Below are 26,346 nucleotides of genomic sequence, written 5' to 3'. Positions count from 1 at the left end.
CTGAGGTTGCCCCATAAAACACACAGCCTGCAACTGCCTGAATGATGGATTTTCTAAATAAATTTCAGGCAAGCAGAAGGTCAGATCTCTGCTGACATAAACTGACAGAACTGTACTGAAGTCAGTAGAGCGATGACCAGTGAACACAAGCAGATAATACATCTCACTGTCTGCAAAGTCACCTGGCTAAGAGAAAGCAACAATAAATACTCCTTGTTTCCATTTCCTGTCTCACTGCACTTCCTGGAAAAGAGTCGCTGGGTTTTATGTTCACATTATAATAGGATCTATTTCTCCTAATGGAGCACCAGTTGCATATGAGCATACATGCACTCACACAACCACCTCCAGTGTGAAGACAGAACTACTTCAGCCTGTGTCCTTTGTCCAGAAAGGTCTGTGTCACATTTTTGCACAGCTCCTGCAGTTCCCTGGAGCACGAAAGCAAGTCAAGATGAATGGTGACAGATACACAGTTTGCTCCGTGGTGCTGACCATGATTTCAAAAGGGGGGTCTTGTAGGTTAGGCCATTTTTATAAGCTTGGAGTAATTATTAACAATACATAATTCACTACTGCACGAGTTGCACACGTACTCAGCCTTGCTTCTCTAATAGGGTCACTCCTTTATGATGGACAGAGCAACAGCACACTGTAATATCATAAGGGCTTTTATTCTGGGAGAGGCAGAGTTAATTTTACATAATGGAGGGTGTTGGTGTTGCAATTGAGTGGAACTGGATGCCTAAGGGAGGGGAGTTGGGATCATCCTTGGACCCAGTCCAGGCTGGCTCAGCTGTGACCAAAATGCCCAACCATTAACAGCAGTTTTGTGATAAATGTAAAAAGACTGATTTCAGTTCCTAGGAAGCAGTCCCACAAACCACAAAAACATTACTTGTGGTAGACACAGCAGGGAGAATCCGAAGGATCCAGTCTGTTGGGACTGGATTCACTCCCTGCAAGAGGTAGGATGAGATTTTTCAAACTTACACAAATCAGATGTTTGCACATTTGGAGGCCTCTCTGAAAGACTGTACTGAGGCAATATTGAGACCTTCCTACCCATGGACAAATGCTAACTTCAAATTCTTCTCAATTGCTCATTTAGCATCATTCATAAGCACTGAATTCAGTCTGACCTAGAGGTGACACCGAGCATGCTAACACGAAGTGAAGCCATCAGGTAACTACAGTTCAGATTAAAATCTAAGGCTAGGAGAGAAACAAAACTCAGAGAAACTGCATATGACTAAGATCTAAAAGGGAAATGAAGATCAAAGAGAAGCTCGGCATGCACATATTTGGGATGAGCTGTGAATAAGGTAGCAGGAAGAAGTGAGTAACAGGTAAAAGTTAATTCATAATCTCTTATGTTGCACTAGAGTATGACTATCCACACTAAAAGTATTGTATTAAATGCTCTAAGAATGGTATCTAGTGGTCTAGACAGGATTTTAGTTTGGCAGGTTGGCCTTTGGGTTCAGGTTCTTGTCTGAACACCTGACAGAGAACAGATCTCAGCTCTGCAACAACCATGTCCTTCCTATTCCACCATGCAAGGTGCTCTAGGGTCAGCCTGCAGAAGGGCTGCTGCACCACAACTGACTCTCAGGGCTCAAGCAGCATAAGACAGGCAGAAACAGACTCCCCCTGCTCAGGCTGACCAGAAGGGTTACCATGATATCAGACGCAGGTTAATTTGACAGACAAGGCACAGTAGCTCAGCTGCAGCACTGGACTAATGCAGCAGCACAACCCTCCTTGACTGGTGCTGCCCCACATCACTCCAGACCAGAGAATAGGCAGAGAAATCTCAGCACAGCAAGGGTCTGAAAGATCTGCACCTAGAGGCTAACTGTATAAAGAGGCAATAACAAAGTTTCAGCTCTCTAAATCCGTTTCTGACCAAGCCTAGCTCTCTCTGTACCTTAAGCACCCACCCCCACATCCCAATCTGTGTTTTACCAGCATGTTACCCTAAATCCAGATACAGCAGCATTAAGCAAATAGGGAGAAGCAAAGACTGGTCTTTCTCCACTTAAAAAAATGTGATTAGGTGGGTTTGATGATATGAACTGCCAATCCCTTTCCATTCTGCTTTGGGGAGCAAATGAAAAAAATCACAGATATAAATTTCAAAATATGTCATTTTTTGTATTATAAAGAAGATCTGATTATTATTAATCTATTTGTTTAATACAGTGAATCTTTGCTCTCCATCTGTTGGCAGAATTGAATTCCAGGTTTGTATTTTTCTAAGGCAGGAAAAAATGTCACTTCACAACTGCAACTTGGAAGGCATATTGTCAGTGTATTCCTAAATGGAGTTTCATTAGCCTATTTATGGTATTTAATAAAAAAAAAGTCCACTTACTAAATGTGAGCATTTTCCTCACAGCCTCATTAGGGAAGCATCTACTTGGCTTGTTTTGGTTTTCTTAAGTCATCTTTTTTTTAGTGTTAATTACACCCTCCCATACAGCCTTGTTGTGCCCTCGTGGTTATGTATTACTGTAAGGCAGCATTTACTGTATGGCAGGATTTACTGCTAACAAAATGCCCTGTGAAGGGAGATCTGAGAAAGTTAGCTTTTTAATCCCATTTCTGCATACCATATGTTACAGAGCTCTACATGTTTTGGGTTTTTTTTCTCCCTAAGAGTCACAAGCAATTGTGCACTACTTGTTCTCACAAGTGTCCTGCTCCTTTCACACCCACAGCACAAGGGAACTGGGCAAAGTCTGCAACATGCAAAGGCCTGTGACTCTGACTTGGTATTTTTAAGACAAGTATGAGTCAAATTCATTTTGTGCATAACATCCAGTGGTTTTATTAGCTGCCAGGCTCAAACTTGCAGAGTATCTCTTGTACTGCTAGCTGGTAGTCAGAAACAAACAGAGTCAAAATCAATTCTTTAACCCCATCTCCTGGTCTCATCTGGGCAGTCCTGTTTAGAATCCAGCCAAAGAAAACGAAGCTGCTGAAACTCACAGTAAATTGAAAGTTGTGATGGGGGGGGCAGAAAAGCTTTTACAATTCTAAAGGCTTGCCTGTACTAATAATCCATTGAGGTGCAGGCAAAGGTACCATACTGGGTCTACACTTTCAAGGTATAGTTAGATACTTTCCCTTTCCTTTGAGGTAATCATATCTGTGTGAGGACTTAGTGCAGGGTAGCTAGTAGCTTGTGTACAGCCCATCAGCCAAACAGCATGCTTCACAGTAGGCAAGCCCATACATTTCCAGACAGAGTGCCAGCATGTTTGTGAGCAGCTGTGAAGGACTTCTAAAGAAAGGCTTTCAGATAACAGGTAATCCAGAAAAGCATTAGAATTTACACGACACATATCACGTATTCCATGAAAGTCTGGGCTTGAGCAAAAAGACCAGCCTGTTCCACTGACACTGCTTTCTTCCTGCCAGCCACACTGCCAGTAGTCTCACTGAAGGAAGAGTAAACTTGAAATGAAATTTTCCACTATTATAACCAATGAGAAGTGATTGCCAGAACACGGGCAAATAATCAGAACAGTCTGTACTGGCAAACCCAAACAGCCTACACAAAGCTGGCCAAGAAAGATGCAATTAAATGTGCACCACCTTCCCTGCATTCCTTTGTAATTAACTTTTATTCATTCTTGTAATGAGCAAAGATTTAAAATGTAACAAACAGGCAGAATACCTACCTTTCACCTATTAAAAGAAGTATTTGTTTAGAATGCACTTTTTTCCTCACTTCCTTTTCAATTAAAACCTGACATTTGTAACATGGATTAGTTCTAGCAACTATCAAGTCTGATTCTAGTTCATGTGACCAACTATTGCCAATAGTCCGAAGAAAAAATATGACACAGAGGCTTATAGTGTAAACAGAAGAGATCAGGTAGCCAAAACTGTTAAATCCTATTATAGTTTTTGTCACTACTTGATCCATTCAAAATATTGAGAGCGAAAAATTTTCAGGTCTAAGGCATGCTAGAATGTCTGGGCAAACTTGTGGGATGCTGCACGTGAACACTGATGTCTACATGAGCATGGATATTTGCACTCACAGTTACTGAGAATACACCCTCACACAAGAGGGTCTGTTTACTGAGTCTGCCAGGAACCGTCGAGGTACAGTGCATGTAGAGTCTTTGATACAAGCTCTATCCACACAGGCACTAAATAAGCCGTAGGAAACTTCCACTTTGTATGTGGATTGAGTGAATAGGAAAAAAAGGAACTAAACATAACAAAAGTGTTATGGACAAATAATAACACGATGGTGAAATTTAACTTATCATTTTTCATTTTTGCACAGGAACACTCATAATAAATAATCCCACTGGCCTGGAAGAAGGCATTTTAAACAAAACTTATAAAATATGAGATCTTCATGTAGAATGTATGCCTGTGCATTGATTCGAAACCAACTGAAATGTATTTGAGTGGTGTCATTGATATGGAATCCACAGATAAAGTCAGAGACTTCTAACCATTATTACCAGTGTTGAACAGTAAGACAAAGGTGGTCTCTCTCCCTGGTGGGGGAGTCACTGATTGTTACCCTTGCTGAGCTGTGAGTGGGCTTTTTTATATGAAATCAGATTCAGCATTGTCCATAAAACAGATAAGTTAACTCGACATATTTTCTTTTACAGTGGGTATTTACTGCAATTTTTCTAGCTGTCCATCGTAGGCCTTGAAAAAAACAAATATGAATCACTACGTCAAGTTAATGCTCATGGTTTGAAAGCACTAACAGTGGAACAACTTGTCAGGGATGACTGTTAGCTATGCTAAAGGATTTTAGAAGCGGACAAGATTTAAGGCTAAAATCTGGAGTCTTTTCTGTTTCACATACATAATTTGAGTATTTCAAAAGGAATTAAGAATGGACAGAAGGATATTCACCCAAGAAGACACTGAAAGACACAGATACAGCTTAGCCAACTCCTATACCATCTTCTCCAGAGGCTCTGGACAAAGGAAATGTTGAGGAGGAAATACAATATAAGGATGCAGTACACTCACTAACCAATCTAAATTATTGTAAAGGTTTGAAAATTACAGCACCTTCTAGAATATTCTAATTTAAACTGGGAGGGGACTGTGAAGATCACTTCCAGAGACCAAATATTTCTTTTACACTGAACTTGGGACATGGTGAACAAAATTTCTCAATAAAACTTTAAGAAATTAAGAAATGGTTTGAGGTCAGTAATACCTAAACACACCAAATGATAGCTATGCCCTCTTCACTTTAATGTAAATTTTGCAGTGCATCAAATGGGACAATTTTCAACTATGTCATGTTTGTCAGTTGTGTCCTACAATTTAGTAGTAGATTACCCCTTACATAATAATAGTGACTGCATGTTTGAACGTGTTTCTTTTAGTATGTGTCTGTTTGTAAAAACATCTCCCATGTCTCAGCAGATGTGTAAGCATCTTCTTTAAACAAGGAAGACCATTCTCAATAATTGTTTATGGCCAATTTCAAGAAAACACACTATTCTGTTCTTTTACACTTTGTCAGGTAACAAATATTTTTCTAGGGTGTTATCGTGCTTAATCAACTCTTACAATAACTTTTCTGTTTCCTGCTACTCTGTCCTGCTAGGCAGAATCTGAAGTTATGTCACGAGCATGAGCTACAAGGAAGAAACTACACGTTGAAACATGACATGTTATTCCAGGAAACTGGTAAAGACACAGTCAGATTCAGATAGGTTTTGACTTTCCTGTCCCTGGGTACTTTTTTGCAATAGCCAGCAAAACAGATAGTGATGGAGGATTTGCGAAATGCAATAAGCTGGTCGTCTGCCAATAAAGATCTTTCCATTCCAGATTTTGATGTACATCTGGCACTAGTGTACTTCACATCAGTGGAAAATGTCCTCTCTATCCTTCAGGTATGTACTTCTGATGTCTAAAAGCCTAGGTTTACAAATCAGCCACTGTTAATAAACACATCAGTTCACAACAGTGCTTAGAAACAGCACTGAGAAAGGCAGCCTGCCTCTAAAAATAAATTGCACTTGTCAGGGTTTTGGATATTTTAAGATTCAGCTTGAAAAAAAAACAACTGAGAGAAAGCAAAAGGAGAACCTAAGCTTTCCCAAATAGTTCAACAAATCTGAAGACAACACGGTATTTTCACAAGAGGAGGGAAGCCACTGCAGGTGCACACAAAGAAGCAAGCTGAGCCCCTCATGTGGCCCCTCTGCTCCAGTCAAGCAGCAAAAGTGTAACCAACATCACCTGGGATGAAAAATATGGGAGACAGATAGTTTTGCATTATTTGGCTGGCCATGGTGACAGAATACTTTTCTTATCCACAGCCGTGTGACACAGAGCAAACTTCACAGATTAACTTTCCACCTATAAAGACGAGAGTACATTACTTCTCATAAACTGTCACTGATTTCTTTGTTTACACAGGAAGACAAATTAGGAGACATTAGTCTTCCTGTACATAACATTTTAGCCCCAAAGAAGCACACCTTAGGCATTCTGGTATGCAGGATTACTAATAGACTGGAAAAATAACAGCTCAATGTAGCCACTCTTGCTGCATCATGGATGAGAAGATGTGCTGACAAAACTATCATCTTTCTTGATGGCAGAGGGAGTATAAATAGAAGGTAACTGGCTGGAAGTTAAAATCCTCCTCTTTACTTTCTCTCGTCCTTGGAAATACAAAGCAACAGAATATGTCAGCTCCTGTGATGTCCTTATGGTGTCCAAAATTATGGAAATACTTCACTTGGAGGATGATGTATAATCACTGCATAACCCAGGGTAATTACCAGGCATTAACACACAGGTACAAGATGGTAATTAATATATGTCCCCCTCTTCAGTTCTCAGCCTTGAGGCCAAGTCTGACCTCCAGGCACCAACTGCTGTTTCTGCAGTTGGATGTCCCTGTTCAACCCATGTCCTGTTGTGCCAGGTTCCTTTCATCAGCAATGAGCAGTTTCCAAGTGACCATGTTCAATGTTCCCTTTGCAGAAATAAAGCCAGTGGCTTTAATGTGAGAGCTATAGCCTTTTCTACTCATTATCCCCAGCACTCAGCAGACTATGGCTGTCAGGAGTAGCCTAGCAATCTGAGATGTGCTGACTACTTAAATCCTCCTATACTTTCACAAGGAGGAGGGATATGATGGCTGTTACACTGATTCAGGTATCACAGTGATTTTGTACCTTCAATGCACAGCCTGAATAGAAAATATTATGAACTGTTACCACCCAGTGGAATTAAACTGTCACTTAACATTTTTTCAAGTTCATTGTATCAATCCTACACTGTCATTTCATCAATTCGTCAAGAAGTCTGAGCAATGAACAAGTTTCATATGCAGGTTGAACAGCATGACATACAGCAGAAAATCACTTATCAAAGCAAATGGCAAACCTAGACTGAGTGATCCAGACACAGGAGAAAATTTCACAAATTAAATACTATTATCTTCATGTTTTTATTGTTAAGGGCTACATACGCTGGCTCCACAGGATATTTTGGGAGCACGTTAAAAATGGACAGGAATAAAGACACAGGCATTCAAGTCTTTCTAAGACTACATCTTTACTACTCCCTCAAGAGAGAAAAATGCATTATTTTCTCCTGTTTTGGACAATACATATAGATTAACTAACCATTTATATTTTGAATTATATGTAGGTTAGCAAATAAATAACACCTACAAATTGAGTTGGTTTTGGACTCCACCTTACTCCTACCATCACCAGGGACCCTAAATCAAAGCGCCATAATAACTGATGGTGTCTTTTTTTAGCTAGAAAAATGCAGCACACAAAGAGGTTCTGGTAATAAACACTGACACACCTTCACCGCAGCAGCTTGCTGGAGCTCTGTAAGAGAGTATAAGTTGTCCAAAGCAGACAACTACCTGTCTTTCTCCAATAAATGTATGTAAGAGTTAATGCACAGCTAGGCTGTGATCCTTGGCCCAGGCTTTTGGACAGCACAGTGACAAAAAGCAATATCTCAAGTGGATTGATCTCCTAAGATGCAGAGGCTTACAAAACTGAAGTACCTAAACTCAGCAGCATACTTCATTTGTGAAAAGGCAAAATAACAACTGTTTAAGAGAACTTGGTAATACAATACCTCTGCCTGAGCCAGGAAGCTGTCGAGAATCCATGTGGCCAGAACGGGATTCCTTCAGTGTGAATCTAGCTACATATATTCTTGTATTATGTTTCACAAAATCCTTAACTGCTCCTGATAGTAACACCTCATTGTTAAATATTTTTGAGGAAAAAAAGAAGTGCCTTGGCAAAAATAAATATGATAAATACCAACCAACATACTGGGATTTTACCCTTTGCACTATGAGTTTGTGTCTATTGCCAGGCTACCTAAAAAAAATGGGGCTTACACAACCACACTTTCCTTGTGGGTTTTATCTGTTTCCTGCTGCCCAGTAAGTCTTTCTACCTATTCACTGATTTCAAGTCAGACACAGTTAGGGGATCAACATCCAAAAGACATTGAAGCCTCAGTTACTGAGTGAGAGTGAAGACCCCTTAGACCTCCCTGAGAGAGGCTGCAGTGGGAGTTCAAGCTTTATTTGGTTTGCAAGGGTGCCACCGTGTGACACAAAACCGTTCCCAGAAAAAGGAGACAGGAATGTCCTCCTCAAGGCACTTCAGCAACTCGAAGAGACTGATTGCTACAAAGGCCTTCTGCCCTTAACTCTGAGCCCACTACCATATCTTTCAGAAGATCCTCTCCAGGTTCCCTTTGGAAAGTGTCGTTGGGAACTCCCTTCAGCAGACCAGCAGGGAACATACACCTGCAAATGGGACAGGAAAGAAAGCAAGAAGAAGGGCAACAGCTAATCCTGGAAGCAGGCAGCCTCCTACTGAGTGCTTTGGTGTTACAGCGCGACAGGTTTTGTATGCCTTTGCCCTACATAGCCGTGAAGATCCCTCTGGCACTTCTATGTCAATAGGAATAGTATTTCCTGGCAGTTTCCAGCATGGGACATTGTAATCTGCCTGTTCTGTCCTCCTAAAATGTCAGGTGGAGGATTCTGATCTGTTTTTCACTTCCTGACCTAAATGCTGTGATATAAATAGCAGCCAGGTGTTAATTAATTCCCATACGCATGCCTGTATGTGGATGACGTTTTTATATACATGTGCGCTTTTATGGACAAGTCTTTTCTCAGTTACTATAGTAAAAGTGGGTCTTACACAGATAAGGACCAGATGCTTAATTAATGAGATAGCTTTCTGCCTCAAAGGAAGTGTACTAAACCATACGCACTGGGGATGCTGCTTCTGCCACTGTATGAGGTCAAGAACCCCCTGCACGCTTGGCATGAATTCGCAACAGAAGCCTCCACATTCTGTGTAATTGGAACCTGTGCTTTACCTCCAGTCAGGCTTTGCCCCACTCCGTGCTCCTTGTGGTGAGTAGGCCAAGTATTGTTCACTAGCAACTTAGGCAAGTGACCCAACAGGCCATGGCAGCACCTCAGCTTGTGGACACAAAAGGAGTCGTGCTGCCAGCATGCACATGAGTAGCCAGAGGATAACAAGAGCCACAAGATGACAAGAGCCTGCCAGGAACCTGCCCAGTGGGGAGCAGTTACCTGAGGCATATCAGTAACCAACTGAGGGTAAACTTATATTAGCAATTTAGTCCGAAGTGAGCTTCTGGAGTGAACCTCCTGAAGATGCCCACCCGCTGTGCTCTGGTTCACACTGCGGAGCTGTGTTGGGGCAGATGCACTGAATTACTTTTGGATTAAGCTACACCAGAAAATGCACTAGAGGAGTGTGGTGGGTTGACCTCGGCTGGACACCAGGTGCCTACCCAGCCTCTCTATCACTCCCCTTCCCAGCCAGACAGGGGACAGAGTAAGGTGGAAAAGCAACTCATGGGTTGGGATAAGGCAATTTATTTAAAGCAAAAAGCAAAGCGGAAGCTCGCATGCACAAAAGCAAAGCGAAGTGAAAGATAGCAGGGTTTATTCTCTACTTCCCATGAGCAGTGATGGTCAGCCACTTCCTAGAAGCAGGGCTTCAGAATACATAACAGTTCCTCAGCAGGCAGCCATTGGAGACAATGAATGCCCGCCCTCCTGCTCCTTGCCTTAGCTTTTATATCTGAGCTGATGTCACATAGAATGGAATATCCCTGTGGTCAGTTTGGGTCAGCTGCACTACTTGGGTCCCCTCCCTGCATCTTGCCCTCGATTGAGGAAGGAATGTTATAGTGTTGGTGCTGTGCTCAGCAGCAGCCAAAACACCAGTGTGTTATAAACACCCTTCTAGCTGCCAATGCAAAGCACAGCACTGTGAGGGGGGCTGTGGGGAAATGAACTCCAGCTCAGCCAGATCCAATACAAGGAGCAAACCTAAGGCTCTTCACATAGTAACCACCATAGTGTGGACTTATCAGGACCAAGCATTTCTTTTGGGCTGGACTGTTATTCATGTATACGTAGCCTGAAGCCAATCTCATGAAAAATCAGTAACATGGATGCGTACATTACAGGATGGTGTGCCAGCAAAACATGGCATCACAGCCATATCCAAGAACTAGGATATGAAGATACTGCATGGAGATGGCTGCATACTATGTATTTGTGGTGCACAGAATCTCGGAACAGTTAAAGTTGGAAGGGACCTCTGAAGAGCCTCTAGTCCACTCTCATATTCCCAGATACATGTTACGCATGTGTTGGCATTTTTTTAATTAAGGAAGCCATGGTCCTAGACAGTTAGAGGTTTGTAAAACACAAAAATGCTGGCCCTAATTTTCATACTCAGAAATAACACTGATATTTTTTCCTTGGACTGAGAAACAGGCTTTCAGACTCTGTATGGGTTGAACCTGGTATATAAAGGGTATCTGTGTCTGCCTCTGTGCTAGCCTGGCACATCCATACTAGTGCTCTTCTGCATCCGAGATAATTAGCTGGAATACAATGCTGGGCTAATACAGTTACACCACCTTCAGAAGCTAAACTGGTCCCTGGTCATATTGCTCCTCCAGATTGGAAACATGTACCACAAGTGTTAGTCAGCCCCTCTAAGAGGGTGCTGCATGAGACACACTTGTCCAAACGAGTAGGAATGAACATGTTTGCTCACAGCACCTGCCAAACAGCCTTTGTGAATGATGTGCAGTGTGCCAGAAGCTTACAAGTGCACGTGACTTGTTTACTGTTTAATCTCTGTCATTGTCCCTGCAAGAGAGCAAATCTCCAAGATCCAACCTTAATTCAGCTGCTGGGTAAATGACAGTACAGAAAGTACAATGAACAGTTGGAAAGGCAAACACCAGGGGTTCCTGCCTCAGGGGAGATGAAGTCCACCATCTGGAAACCACATGGTATGGCTTGAGGAGGCCACAAGTAAATCAAAAGTGCAGTCACTCCCAGTTGTGAGGCATAACTTTGGCAGTAGGGCTAAGTGAAACTAACTTCATTCACACAGAAGTGTAAACTAGCAGGTGATGTAACTCCTCTTTGACCTATTTACCTGTCTTCCCTGGGACAAATGTAAAGAAATAAATTAATGTATTTACACTTTTGACAAGTATCAGTTTGAATGCAGGTTTTACTTTTAATCTTCTAAGTGTTCTAGTACCAAACTGACCATCTTCTCACTCACACAGATTTTACACTTTGATACATCACTGATTATTCTCAAGATGTCAAAGAGATGATTGATTAAATCTAAATTTGCCCCAAAGTACCTGCTTCAGAGGTCCCGTCCATTATCTTCTTATTACAGATGCAGTTCATAATGAGCTATGACAGAATAAGAAAAAGCTCAATTCATGGATGAGCCTCAAGGACCCTGAATTTGGTAGCGGCAGTTGCATGATGGTCCTTGAACAGAGTCAGGCAAGCAGGCCCTATGCCTAGATATGGTTACCAGTATTAAAAACCAACACTGAAAAACTGCAGTTGTGAAAATCAACACCACAAAATATACTAACATACTGTGAGATTGACAGAAAAAAAGGCTCAAAACTTCTTGGAAGTTTTGGAAGCAACACCACTGAACCAGCTGAAGACAGAATCAGAAATGCATTTGTATGCAGCCAGGGAGGAACATTTTACTCCAAACTAAACAGAGCAGTACTGAAGCACAGAGACTTGGCATAACCTCATCTCAACTGGCTGTTTTCACAGAGACCCTAGATGAATCACCAGTGCCAAGGGACAGGGCAAGAGAATTATTATTAAAAAAGGCAAAACAGAAGCCACAAAGGACTGAAAAGAAAAGATGGACAACAGAGATGACACTTTGAGTATATTGACATTTGGGCCCCTCATTGCAATAAAAATGGTGAGGCAACGGAGCATGTCCAAAGAAGTCCAACAGAGCTGGTAAAGGGGCTGGAACACAAGTTTTGTGAGGTGCAGCTGAGGGAAATGAGATTGTTTAGCCTGGAGAAAAGGAGGCTGGGGGGGTGTGCTTTATTGTTCTCTACAACTCTCTAAAAGGAGGCTGTAGACAGGTGAGGGTCACTCTCTTCTCCTAAGTAGCAAGTGATAGGAGAAGAGGAAGTGGCCTCAAGTTGCACCAGGGGAGGCTTAGATTGGATATTAGGAAAAATTTCTTCATAGAAAGGGTTGTTAAGCATTGGAACAGGATGCCCAGTGAAGTGGTTGGGTCACCATCTCTGGAGGTACTTAAAAGATGTGTAGATGTGGCACTTAAGGACCTGGTTTAGGGGTGGACTTGGCAGTGGTAGGTTTATGTCTGCACTCAATAATCTCAAAGGTGATCATGAGATTCAATAAGTTTAAGTGCAAGGTGCTGCCCCTGGGTCAGGGCAATCCCAGACATGAGTACGGACTGGGAGAAGAACTTGAGAGCAGGTGTGCCAAGAAGGACTTGGGAATTCTGGTGGATGAAAAGCTGGACACGAGGCAACACTGGGTGCTTGCAGCCCAGAAATCCATCCTGAGCTGCATCAAAAGACATGGTCAGCAGGTCAAGGGAGGTGATTCTCCACCTCAACTCTGCTCTCCTGAGAATCCACATGGAGTACTCTGTTCAACTGTGGAGTCCTCTGCGCAGGAAAGGCATAGAGTAAGTCCACAAAAATTATGAGAGTTGGAGCACCTTTCCTATGAGGAAGGCTGAGAGAACTGGGGATGTTCAGCCTGCACATGTTCTCCTGTTTCCAGGGAGACCTTACTGCAGCCTTTTAGTATTTAAAGTGGGCTTCCAAGAAAGATGGGGACAGACGTTTTAGCAGGGTCTGTTGTGATAGGAGAAGAGATAATGCATTTAAACTGAAAGAGGGTAGATTTAGATTAGATACAAGAAAGAAGTTTCTTACAATGAGGGTGGTAAAACACAGGAACAGGTTGTCTAGGGACATGGTGGACGTCCCTTTCCTGGAAACAGTCAAGGTCAGGTTGGACTCAGCTCTGAGCAACCTGATCTAGCTGAAGATGGCCCCACTTATTGCAGGGGATTTGGACTAGATGAATTTTAAAGGTTCCTTCCAAACCAAACTCATATTTGATTCTATGGTTCTCGATAAATTTAAATGCTTACAGGAATAGCCCAGAGTTTAACTCATGTTGATAAAGAGTAAAAAAAGCCACAGAGCTGAGAGCAGCCTGGAAAAGCTACTGATTTTTAACTTGGTGTTTTTATTTTTAAAAAGCCAGGAAATTGATCAGTTGCAGTCACACTAAAAAAAGATATGTTTTGAGTTTGTCAGCAAAATAAAAAAAAATTTAAAAAAAGCAAAACACAAAAAAAGACAAATATTGCTTTAGTCTACGCAAAACATTTCCGTAATACATAGCAAAATCTTTTCCTCCATATTGGAGGTCCCACCATTTTAGTCTTCTAAATTGAAGCTGAAACTAAGCATTTGTTTTTGAAAAACAAAAATTAAGTTTTTAATTTTTAAAATCTCATTCTATCATATTTTACTTAAAATGCTTCAATTAATTTGATTTCCCAGACACATCAGTGAACCTGAAATATTGCATTTTTTTTAATTCCATGCTGTTCTCCTAAAGATGCCTGCAAGTAGCCTTCTTTTATGCCTTGGTTCTTTTATGTTCTTCCTTGTGAGAATACCCAATTTGGAATTGCTTATGCAGGAACCAAATATGTTAAAGATAAAAGTTAGAAACTATGATGATCTTTGAACTTAGTCTATTTTCTTTCCTAAGCACCAAAACATGTATTGTAGTTAATTGTCTTAAAACTTTTAAGCACACTGACAGGCTTTAAATTAATACAGAAGTAGGATTAAATATATAAAAGCACACTTACTTTTATTGCTTGTTGCCTCTGGAAATAGCATTTTAAACTAATGAGCTCGAGGCTAAAATGGTGTGAACTACTGCACTGAGTTGGAGAGAGAGAGGAGTTTCATTAGCAGATGGACAATAACAGAGATGATGGATTTGACACACCCAGCCAACATTTTCAAGAACTCATACAATTAATTGTTCTAAATAGCAGGTATTGCAACACATTCTGCCGGGGAAAGGGATGTAAATCACACAGAAGATGAAAAGGTATTATATGAGAAGGTACTGCAGATGTAGGCCCCCTTGTTAGCACTGTGCCTTCTCTCCATACCTCTCCCAAGCACACAGATTGCTTCTGTATGAAGCCAACTCTTTGCAGAGATAGCCTAATACTGCAGGCCAGTGTTAATGTGGGCTCTGTACCCTCCTGCTTACAGAGTCCCAGTGTTCCCACTGTCATCTACATGGAGAAAGAAGCCCCCATGCCAACCACACTGCCACACAGGTGAGAGGATAGAGCTTTAGCGACAGCCTTTTTTAAACAAAAAACTGAGACCCTTTAAACACAGATTTATAGTTATTAGGGATCTTGGCTGGGACAGCCTGTAGATCGGGGGAAACAGGAAAATGAAGAAGAGAAAATTAAATGCAGTAATTTGCTAGTATAGCAATACAGTACCGCTTCATACGCTGAGTTCTTAGGGCACTTGAACACATACATCTGTATGTATGTTCTTGTACATATGTGTTTATCTCACAGAAACCTACAGCAAGACAGTCTTTTGAAAATTTTAATCATTTTTTAAGGAAGCATGATCTCCCTTTAGGCTTTGTATATCTAATCCAATACCATTACATGCTTTTTCCAAAAAGTTCAGAATAAATAATTCCCTGTAGACTGTATAATATATATTAATCCTTGTGTGTCTATAAAAGGACTGAATATGTTCAAAAATGGAGCTACGTCTAGTTGACAACTTCTTTTTGAAAGTGTACCTCATGGCCAGACTGAAGGCTGGGGCCATGAGAACTATCGTGTCATTAGGTTGGTTTTAAGGAACATGAGTTATCTCCTGAAAAGCCTAATTCTCTTTCATTGAAATTGATGAGAGATTTGCAATTGTCCACAGTGAAATGAGGTCAGAGCCACAGCTGATATGTCTAATTAACAGGCTACATCCTCCCCATCTGTCCTGAAAAATGTCTAAGAGCATAGGGTAAAACATCTCTATCCTATGTTGGTGCCGGTCAAATCCTGCATAAAAATAACAGCAAGAGCACTTGTAAGATTTCATCCTTTGAAATATCTAAACATTTGTACCAGAATAATTCATCAAGTTTCCGTGTAGAGAAATTTTGTGGGTAAATTACAGAATAAGAACTCAGATGGCAAGAAATCTGTGGGTGTGCTTGTTGCACGTATTGTGTCAGATCCTGAAACCCCACTCCCCTATGTAGGCGCCTGAACCCTACAATGAAATGCAAAGTTAGTTTTTCTGACTCACTTAGGTGTGTCCTGTTGTCTCCAGGCTAGATGCGTAATAAATGCTGGCAATCTCCCTTTCAGGCTTTGTCTTGACAATGCAGAAAATGGCTTATAACTCCTACTCCAAGATCTAAACCCACCACAGCTGCATAACTAAAAAAATAATCCTGTGTAGTAAAGTAATTCTTAAAGTTCAAATTTGTTCAAAAAATGTTGACAGCTTAACTTGTATTCACAGGGCCTGATGCCAGGTAAGTATTTATTATTTGTACCTCCTGTGTTAACTTATTTTGAATTGACTAATAACCATTTTTCTACAGCTAATACAAAACCCATGTAAATTCCATACTATATGCTGTGGCTAATTTTAGAGAAACCGAATATGCTCCCTGATCTGGACCAAACTTTCATTGTTTGGTGATCCAGTAGCACAGACAAACAGTACTGATGATGCTGCAACTGTAGCTGCAAAGACAATGCAACTTGGGATGAAGATAGAGTATCTATAGAAATAGGATGTATGAACAAGCAAGTTTGGAGAGGAGGAATGGACCACAGATCAGGGTTTTTTGTTTCATTTTGTTTTTTTTCTTGTTAAGTGAGATATTGACTAAGTCAAATACCAGAGCAGGGATCTCTGTAGTTTCCATGTGGTTTATCTACTACTCTGAACAGAACAGGAGCACTGCATTTGTGCCATTTCATGTTACATAAACACCATTTATATTAAGTGTACATAAAACTGAGAAGCACTTAAAACTATTTCACTAGTCAAACCACAATGCTAAGCAATTACCCAGACTTCTGTCTATCAAACATAATAATGTTTCAGACTATTCCACTTCATGGGATTTATTCTGTAGCAGGGTGCCTCCACACGCACACCCAGACTTGCCTGTTAACTGTGTATCACATATCCATACGGGCAAAATCTCTGGGCTTTCCACAGACCTTCCCTGGAGCCATTCTCTAGAACTGAGAGAAACGGAAATGGAAGAGCCCACATCAGTATTATTAAACTCTCCAAAATATGGTGATCATATCCAAACTGTCCACTGGGAACACCCACTGGCCCACACTGACTCCCTAACTACACCTGTGGACTGGGAGAGGGGTGCCTGGCCAGACCATGGTGGGCTGCTCTGAGGCTGACCTGCACAAAGAGGGTTGAGCTCCAGGCTCAGACACCTCCTCTGTCTCTGTTTAATTTGCTACTACAGATGCAGTGATAGTGTCTCCTAGTGGCTGTATTCTTGAAGGAACAGACCCAAATCCAGACTTCACACCTGAAACTCCCACTCTTTAGAGACATACAAAATACAAATACATCTCTAGGTTTTCAGAGTATTTAAATCAGCATCACTCAAATAAGTAAAATACATAACTTAAATACTCAAGGTTTAATATCTGAGTTATAAAGCTGATTTAACATCTAAACCCTATCTCAAGGTTACACTAATCTGTGGTGTTTTTATTAAAAAAACCAACAAAATCCAACAAAATAAATCAGTAGCAAGGTACTGCATTCTTTCCCTTTTGAACAGTAACACTGAAGTGAGAGATGAGAGCCATAATAAAACCACATGCAGCAAGGTGTTCAGGATTTTGCTCAAAGGTCTGAAGGCAGACATGGGCATCAATTGGATCAGAGTCAATCTCATTTAACCTTAAGGTTCTATCAAGACCCTGTAAAAGCAATGGAAATGCTGAAATGCTCTGCTATGGTAAATCTCCATAGATCAGCCTACTGCATAGCATGCCCTATGTCATATACCACAACCTGCAAATATAAACTAATGTTGTGGGATCTTTGAACCACAGTAAGCACTCATGAAAGGCAATGCCACTACAGGTAAGAAGGCCAGATCTCCCAGCAGCACCCTGCCTGCAGTCATGGCCAGCAGAGGACATTTAAACAGAGACCATAAACCCAAGAAACCCTTAACAGTATCAGTACTTGGTGCTAGCCCTTCCTCCTTGAACTAGCTATTTTCCGTTTTCAGCACGCACTAAACACCAAAAATCCACCTTAGTGATGAGATCTGTATCAGGGGATTTTGTGAAAGAAAGACTTAACCATCAAGATAGAGACAGTGTATTCAACAGTCAGCCAAAACCCCACTAGCTGAAACTACAGTAAGACAGATTCAGAGGATGCATGGGTCTGATTTTGCCATGTTGTTGAACACTTCCTTTCTCCCCTTCTACCAGTTGAAGTTTCCCATTGTCCACCATCCTCCTGAAACAGAAAGATTTATGCAGCAAAATTCCAAACATGGATAAGTGTAACCTGACAAGACATTGAAAGAAAAGGAAATAACAACTGGAAAGGCGGAGACAAGGAAATCTTTCCTAGCAAAATCCAGCTTTAAGTGACCACTACTTCTTAACCATGGAATACAGAATTACCTTCCTCCGTGTAAGTATGCCTTTTGTTGTCCGTCAAGTATCCTGCCACATCCCTGACATCCTCACTTTGGAGATTTTATGTAAGCTCCCCTGTTAGAGGAGAAATAACTCACTGCAAAAAATTACTGTGGTTGGAGTAGTTTTATCACCACAAAATAAAGCATTTACATATTTCTCATGTCAACTAACATATGTAGCTGAACATCTCAAGAGCCAATGACACAATACCTTTGTCCCCACTCCAGCAGGTCTTTCTCCAATGTATCTGTGTGTGCCTGAGATACACTGCTCTGCTTGCAGCAATGGGCACTCTCTGCTACTGCTCTCACATTGTGCCACTGCCGGTGGAAAGCCTTCTTGAACAAGGTCCAGTCAATGTTCACTTTCCCTGATGATCCTTATGATGCCTCAGTTTGCTGACCTTTACACCAGAGTGAAAGCTAATCTCTATCCTCAGCTTTTTACTTGAGGGGAGAGAAAGATGACAATTCAGTTTTGGAAGAGGTTCTCACTGGTAAAAAGGGATTGACAAGTGAAATGCTTCCCACTTGACTTGTTTTCCATACCTCCTTCAGCTATCACCAACCACTAGCTGAATCACATCAAATAACAGTTTCAGCTTGTCTTAATCCAGGTAAATTTCCTAAAAGGTTTGCAAGCAAGTCCTAAATCTTTTCTCATCCTGACAATTTAGCTCTGTTCCGTAAGGAGAGCAAGACCATGCATCCACTGAAACCTTTTTGGTTTTGGCACTCTGATCTTTTTTACCCCATGTGTTCATCCAACTTCTTTTAAAAGTACTTCTCTTTCTACACACATTTAAAAACTTCTTTCATCCAAAGTTGACACATTTCTCTACCACAGCCATCTCTTGTCATGTCTCCTTTTATTAAACCCTTGCAAAACAAATCCCACATTCTTCCACTGGTCCAAAACAAGCACAGACCTCTACAGCCACCTTATGTGGGAATACAAAGAGCAGGTGACTGCAGCACCCAGAGGAAAATGATAGTTGGAGTAATCCAAGGATACAGAAGGGACAGAGCTGCAACCCTATGGATGTAGGCTTGTTCTTCCATCTCTGAGCGTCTTCCTCATGGCTCTGATCATTTGTTGACAGTATCTAACTAAGTGATTTCATTGTCAGAGGAAATGCTGTATAGGGCAGGTTAAATTACTGAGCTGCTACCAAAACAAAAACGTATACATTTAGTGCAGAAATTCCATGCAAAGGCAAGGTAATAGCAAATGGTAAGTTTATTACTTCTGTCACAGTCCTGTGAAAAGCCAGAAGAGCCTTACAGATTTGCACTTTGTCAGTCCTTTTTCTAAAGCAACCAAAACTAATACTTTCTAACATTCCACTCCTCCCAAGCCAACTGCTTGGGGGCCACTGCACAGAGAGTCAGTTCCTTCTTCTGACCAGGTAACGGGACACTTGTGTGCACACTCTCCCAGACACGTGTTGGGTTATTTAAATCAACTCAGCAAGTCTTTCAACCTGAGACACAAAGGCAATATAAACTGAGCTCCCTTTTGCACTCTGTCCTCAAAGAGTCCTATCCAGAGCAGATCATGCTGATACAACATGACAACATCCAGGGATAAAGAGGAGGCTCACACTAAACGCAGTCTAATACTAGCTAGTGTTATAAGAGGGCAAGCAGAGATCAAAGAAACCTTTTCTTTTCTTTCCTACTACCAGTTACTCTATAAACTGAAGAAGCCCCCAACCCTATCAGAGAGCAACGAAGTGGCTGATTCTTGCAATCCTGGCATGGGTAGGGAGAACAGTTTCCTTCTGACAGACACTACCAGAGCTAAACTGTGTTAGCTTTTCTTTAAAGCTTCTTGTAGAACCCTTTGCCCTTCCCAGCATTTCTCTTGCTAGCACTGTAACGCATTTGGCACAGAACTACAAAATTGCACAACTCCTCAAGTGGAGAAGTTGGATTTGTTTGTTGCCTTTTTAAGGGATGGCCGGGAGGACAGGTCCTTGATTCTTTTTGAAATTATTATTATTATTGTTATTATTATTATTACTATTATTATTATTACTACTACTACTATTACTATTCTATTTAGGAAACAGATTCCCCCTCTCTCTTGAGTTAACCATTCACTTGGACTCTTCTTTCAGGCAGGTGGTTTAAGCTTGATCTGCCCTCCAGGGGTTAAATAAAGAAGTGATGGGAGGAAAACCAAGACCTCTTCAGTGGCTCATATTTCAAATTCTTTCTCCCCTCTTCCTCTTCTATATGTGGCTAGTCTGCTTCTCGTTTCCTCTCGCTCCCTAATTATTCTGTTAGGGAATGGCGAGGGGCAAGGATTAACAATGAAGCAGATGACAGGAAACTGTTACCAAAAGAACAATGCCGGGCATCTCCCCCATCCTCCCGTTCCTCCCACCCAAGAGACGGTCCCCCTCACCCTTCTGTCGATGCCATGGTTCCGAAAACCCCCCTGTCTTCTCAAGAGTCCAAGGGATTAATTTGGACAGCAGGGCGCGACGGAGGTTGGCTCTTTGGTATAACCCTCGCTCACGTCTGGGAAGGAGCACGCAATTCCTTGTAATCCTGGGGGCTCCGCAGGGCTAGGATCCGGCAGCTCCGCTCTTCAGCTGTCCCCCACCCCGCCGTCCCAGAGCAGGCTGTCGGTGCCCCGCGGCCGCCCAGCAGTGGCCGGCGGGGCGAGGAGGCGCTGGCACCTGGGCTGCGATCCCCGGCGCCCTCCCTTCGCCGCGGGGAGCGTGTGCGTGTGTGCGCGGCTGCGAGCGGGAGGTGGGGGGCGACTTCACATCGGCGCGGCGCTGGCTGAGGCTGGATTGGAAGGTTTTAGCCCTCGAGCCGTGGATTTGCAGTCAATCCCTCTCTATTTTAGGCACGGGCTGACATCACGAGCCGTTGTTACTCCTATAAATCCCCCCCAACAGCTCCTTGGCAGCGGCGGGGGGGGCGGCGAGCCCCTCGCAGGGGGAGGGCCGGGCGCCGCCGACCGCCGCCGACCGCGACCTGCCCCGCTCGGCGCGGCCGCCACCGCCTCCCCGGGGCAGGCTCGGCCCGCCGGGACTCCCGGGAGCCGGCCAGGAGGCGCGGGAAGGCGCGAACACCACAAACGCGGACACACTCACTCCCGCTCTGGGTGTCCGGCTGTCCCCTCGCACCCCCAGGACACCCGGCGAGCGGGCGGCGCTCGGGCGGCAGCAGGGTCCCGCGGCTTGCCCGGCCGAGGGGCGCCTCCGCCTCCCCCCCTGCGCCCCCGCAGCCGCGGCACCTGCCCCGCTGCGCCGAGGCGGCAGCACCCTCCCGAGGGGCCCGGGCCGCCCCGCCCCTCCCAGCGCCGCGCTGTCCCACCGGGACGGCCGGGGCAGCCCCCGCGGCAGCACCGAGAGCCCCCTCCCCGCCCGCAGGGACGCGCAGGGCGCGGCCGCACGGGGCGGTGCTGCCCCCTGCCGGGGAGGTACGGCCGGCGCGGCCCCACCTGCCGCCGGCGGCCCCGCGGGTTCGGCCCGGGCGCGATGGGGCTCGGCCCTGCCCCGCCCGGGCCCGGGGAGCGACCGCCATCCCGCCGGTGGCCGCAGCCTCTCCCTCGGGCCCGCCCCGCGTCCCTACCTGCACCGCCCGCCGCCGCCTCGCCCCGCAGCGCCGCCCCGCCCCGGCGGGGACGCCGCGTGTCCCCGGCTCGGTGGGCTCGAGGGTTGCCCAGCCCGTGTTTGCAGCGTAGGGCCCGAAGTTCTCGTCCTGTTCAATACCCGCACTCCTGTGCTGGGGCACAGGACGGTCATGGCACGCCGAGACGCTGCCACACACCTTCGCTCTGGTGGCCCCAGCCGAGGCTCTGCCTGCCGACCTCAGTGGTGCCTTTCCATCCAAGTCTGACCAACCTGATGTCCCGTTTCACAGGGAACAAACATTTCAGCCACAGCTTGTTTGCTCTGCACCAAGGAGATGGCACAGAGAGCCAGCGGCCACGCGGGAAGCTCCCTGGCACGATAAGGAGCCGTGAGGCTGCAGGGATTGCGCAGCTGAGCAACGCCGGCCTGACCATGCTCACCACTCCCGCTCCCCCAGGATGCCTTTCCTGCAACCAAGCCAATTCCAGTACTTGCCCTTAAAAATGGCAGAATGCAGCCTATGCGTAATCCCAAATCCTAATCAAATACACATTTTTTCTTGTAATCTTACCATGGACTTAGATTTTCATTGGAAACAGTTTACAAGGGCAATTCTACAAGAGTCACTGAAGGTACCTGAAAAGACCTTGTTCTTCAGTATGTCCATTTCCTTTCAGTGCTGTTTTTCAGCTAAGCACCCAGCCTTTTGCAAGTAATCTAATTCAGCCCAAAAAACATACAAAGGAAGAAGTATAAATCCACTGGAGCGAACAAGAATGCAGAGTGTTTTGCTCTCCCCTTTCCATAGCAATATCTTTATGGCCTTTCCAGAATCCACAGCTTTTTTTCCTTGGAAGGAAAATGAGTTGCTATCCATGTTGTGCTATTTCACACCCTTTCTCCAACAGATGGCACAAATCCTCACCTGTTTATAAAGGGATGTTTGAAATAGTTTTACAACTTAAAAATAGAGCCTAGCAATCAAAGAGATTAGTGATTCCAACTCACAGGTTGCTTTTTTTTTTTCCAAATATTCATCCCTATTTTTCCTCATTTTCGGAATTAGATGCTAACCCCTGCACAGTTCTGCTCAGGCTGTGAATATGAAACTATTGTGGGTAAGCCTGACAGAAAGGATGGGCAAGCTGACTTGTAATTCCCGGGAATACTAGACATGGGTACTGGTGTACATATGTTGATATGACTGCTCACTTGTACATGTAAATACATACGGCAGGTAATAATAGAAGTAAAACATCATGTCTACATTTAGAGGTAGCCAGATTTGAATCTAGGATTCAAACACTGAGGTCCAGAAGTAGAAGCAAATGCTGCAACAAAGTCCTCTTTCTATAAAGGACTATGGTAAAATCTGAATCCTGGGGCTGAAAGATGTCTGGCCATTTTCTTGCTTCTGTTTTCTTTGAAGAGCATCATGACTGTAAAAAGAAGGAAGGTTGAATGGTGCTGTGCCTGCACAGCTGTAGCAACCTCCTGAGATTTTAATTCCATGAATTCCTACAAGTTTCTCTTCAAGAATGTACTTTTGTGTGATATACAGCCAGTGAACAGCTATATTGTTGCTGCCCAAGCCCAGAAACTTTCAGCTATTCATTGCCAGATCTGTGAGTGATTTGAAGCCAAATGGGGATGGGATTCAACATTGAGGAGGAGTTAGAGGACTGGTAAATACTAGTCATGGCTGATCTTTAGTAAAACGAGAAGAGCGAGGGCTAAAGCTGTAATTAAAACAGAGTTTTACAGATCTGTGTGGACTGGACAAATCCTAAAGGGAAAGAAAAACATTTAGGACCTCTTCTCTCTCAGTTATAGCAGTGGGAAATGATAATGCTATGGAGAGCAATGCAGTCATAGTGTCATAACTGAGAAAAGAACTAGCTCACAGATCTTTATAATTTCTGTTTATCATTAGATAATTAAATTATTATTTAGAGTGTAGAGAATATCATTTAATGTAATCATGGAAGAGCTTTCTCATTTCATTCTTTGTCAAAAGTGTTAGGAAGAAACACATGTTGACTTTCTGCAAGTTTGTGCTTCTCCAAAACTGACACCTAATTTCCTCTAACCCATGCTGTCAGTGGGGGAGTACCACACATTCACTGGCACATGTTCCTCCCAGCAGAGGAATGACATGCGTCATATTTTTCACGTGTAATTCAGAATTTTTGTTGCTGTTGTTGCCATGCAATTTGTCAGCCAAGCATAATCTCCTGGCAAGAGGAGACAGACAAACAAGATAAAGAGAAGCAATATACTTTGGTTGTAGCTTTTAAAGTATATGATTCAAGCCAAATTACCTGATCCTGTTGTCAGCAAAAACAAGAAAAGTGCAAAAGCATAAGACATTAAGTATTTTTGCTCAGTAAAGTAAAAAATAAATTACATGGAATGATGTCCAATACTAATTGTCCTATTAGCAGCAATTTTCAGATTCAAAAGTGAGTGGAAACTACTGAATGCTAAGAAACTCTTAACAAGATTTCACAGCATCAGAGAATCAAAACTGAAATCAGACTTTCTAGCTTACAATTGCCATAGCCATGCAATAGGCTAGGCAGAACACAACTTCAGGATTGGAGTTCTTCTTGGCAAGAGTACTAAATCCTTTCATCAGATTCCCAGCCTTCACATCAAGCTATTGCTGTGAACTGGTTTGGGCACTGTAATTATTTGAAAGTTCTTCAAGTTCCAGGTTGTCATACGGTCATATATAACTTATCAAGGAGTCATTATTGATGGGAGACAATCATTACTGTCTCTTCTCCCCAGCTTTTTTAGGGTTAATCCCTAGTCTTTAGCCATGACTGAATAGAGAATAGCAAATAATTTGGTGAAAGAGCAGTGACTAAGGACCATGAGGACACTCAAGTGTCTCCCCTGGACAACGTGCCCAATGGGAGAATCTTACCCTTTGGTGTCAAACAATTCAGCCTCAGTTCAAGAAAAACATCTGCTAAGTGTAAGACCTGGACATTACTCTTCACCCTGAAGAGCTACAGAGGAGTAGTTTTGCCACAAAGGTGTGGGAACTGATGGAAACTAGAAGTTTCCTGAGGCTTTTACAGTTCTTTGAAATCCACTTGGAAAAAAAGTATTTAGAATACATTTTGTGTTTTCATCTATTTAGAATACAAGGTAGAAGAGAACTCCCCTTTACATTTCATTATAGTGGTTCATGTACAATAGCAGCACTGGATCTATTAAGAAAAAAAGAATCTTGTTATTTATATTGTCATTGAATTTTTTGCTAATTCTGCCTTTTAGAGTCCTGAAGTGTCTCAAGTGAGAGTCACGTGCAAACAGAAGGGGAAGTAGAGAGTTCCTAGAGTGTGACACAGACAAAGCAACAATGAATCTAAACAATGTCAGACATGAGTATGTAGGTTAAAAAAACAAACCATGGTTTATTTAAATGTGTAATGTACTTGGGAGGGAAAAAGATTACATTGTAATGGCAATACAGACAGCACATACCGTAACAAGCTCATCCATCTTAATGAATTCAGGCTACTCTTTCTAGACTCTTAATCCACTCAGTCACATAGATCTTTGGGAGAGGCTCACCATCAGTTTCTCTAGGGGACTCCACACTACAGATTAATTTCAGACAGAGTTTACTGTCCTGTTTCTGTATGTCAGACTCAGGAGCATTGTCCTCCCACCAGGGGAGAAAGACCAAATATAGAAAAACTTCTCATGCACTAAGACCCTCTGTCCTGGGTTAAGTAGAAGTAGCCTGATGAAGGACAACTTACCAGGCTGTCTACCTTAACCTTATCCCAAATGTGTCTCATCACTGGGATGAGAAGCCTAAAACAGCAGAGACTGAGAGAGATATTATATTATAAAATGCCATTTCCAGACACAGATTTTTATTTCATGTTCCTCTCAATCCAGTCTTTGAAGGGAAGAGCTTTGGTGTAGCCACTGTAGAGTCCTAGGCTGCAAGTTTTATCATAACCCCAGCTCACTAATCCCATCAGGTGCCACCTTAGCTCAGAAGATGCTTTTCCTGGCAAAGTTATGGCTGCAATCCCACCAGTCTCAGCAGGGCAGATATTAGAAAAGGATGTGTGGTCTTGTTTGGCACAGAACATACTATCAGTGATGCTGACTTGTATGCCGTTATCCTCATACTGTTGCTCACACAACAGTGAATCCACCACCTGAACAGCTCCCATGCGGATTGTGTCATTCTTGTATCCGGGATCTTTAATGTCAGCCAACACCTTCCAACCAGTAACCATTATCTTTAAATCCTCTGTGGATGTCGTCAAGTCATGAGTAGATGACAAGCAAATGGGTTGAACACGACTGCTGATTCTGGCTTTGTCCAAGAGTTTTATGATAGCTATATCAGAATCAAGTAATATAGGGTCGTAATTGGGATGCACTATGATGGCAGAAATCTGGGGAGGAAACAGAATCGGAAGAATTGTAGAGTTAACAGGAATGGCAAGTCAGCAGCACTCTTTCCATACTACTAAAATATATGTTAGTTTATTTTGCATACTTCTCCTCTATCCCTGCTTCTCCTCTGCCCTC

At 43.0% G+C, this 26,346-nt stretch overlaps 2 protein-coding genes across 7 annotated transcripts in view; both read right to left on the bottom strand.

Annotated features, from left to right (window-relative positions):
* SLC1A2 (solute carrier family 1 member 2) overlaps positions 1 to 21,994 on the bottom strand; it is a 92,181-nt gene extending 70,187 nt beyond the window's left edge. The window contains exon 1 of one of the 5 annotated variants that reach the window (XM_017809909.1): positions 21,974 to 21,994. Coding sequence is in view for 2 of the 5 variants with exons in the window: in XM_017809932.1 (XP_017665421.1) it covers positions 20,595 to 20,611 (17 nt within the window). In the remaining 3 variants the exon portion in view is untranslated. Of the gene's footprint in view, positions 1 to 16,650; positions 16,671 to 18,392; positions 18,549 to 20,594; positions 21,087 to 21,973 lie in introns of those variants that run through there. The other 4 variants (XM_017809932.1, XM_017809901.1, XM_017809939.1 and 1 more) reach the window with 4 other exon arrangements.
* Positions 21,995 to 25,204: 3,210 nt separating this feature from the next.
* PAMR1 (peptidase domain containing associated with muscle regeneration 1) overlaps positions 25,205 to 26,346 on the bottom strand; it is a 59,250-nt gene continuing 58,108 nt past the window's right edge. For both annotated transcript variants that reach the window (XM_017813973.1, XM_017813983.1), the window contains one exon: positions 25,205 to 26,210. In XM_017813973.1, coding sequence (XP_017669462.1) covers positions 25,674 to 26,210 — 537 coding nt within the window. In that variant the 3' untranslated portion in view covers positions 25,205 to 25,673. The remainder of the gene's footprint in view (positions 26,211 to 26,346) is intronic.

Source organism: Lepidothrix coronata, unplaced genomic scaffold (assembly GCF_001604755.1).
Source record: "Lepidothrix coronata isolate B3197 unplaced genomic scaffold, Lepidothrix_coronata-1.0 Scaffold1, whole genome shotgun sequence".
Taxonomy (NCBI): Eukaryota; Metazoa; Chordata; class Aves; order Passeriformes; family Pipridae; genus Lepidothrix; species Lepidothrix coronata.
The sequence above is the reverse complement of the archived record's forward strand: the minus strand, read 5'-3'. Positions and strand labels throughout refer to the sequence as shown.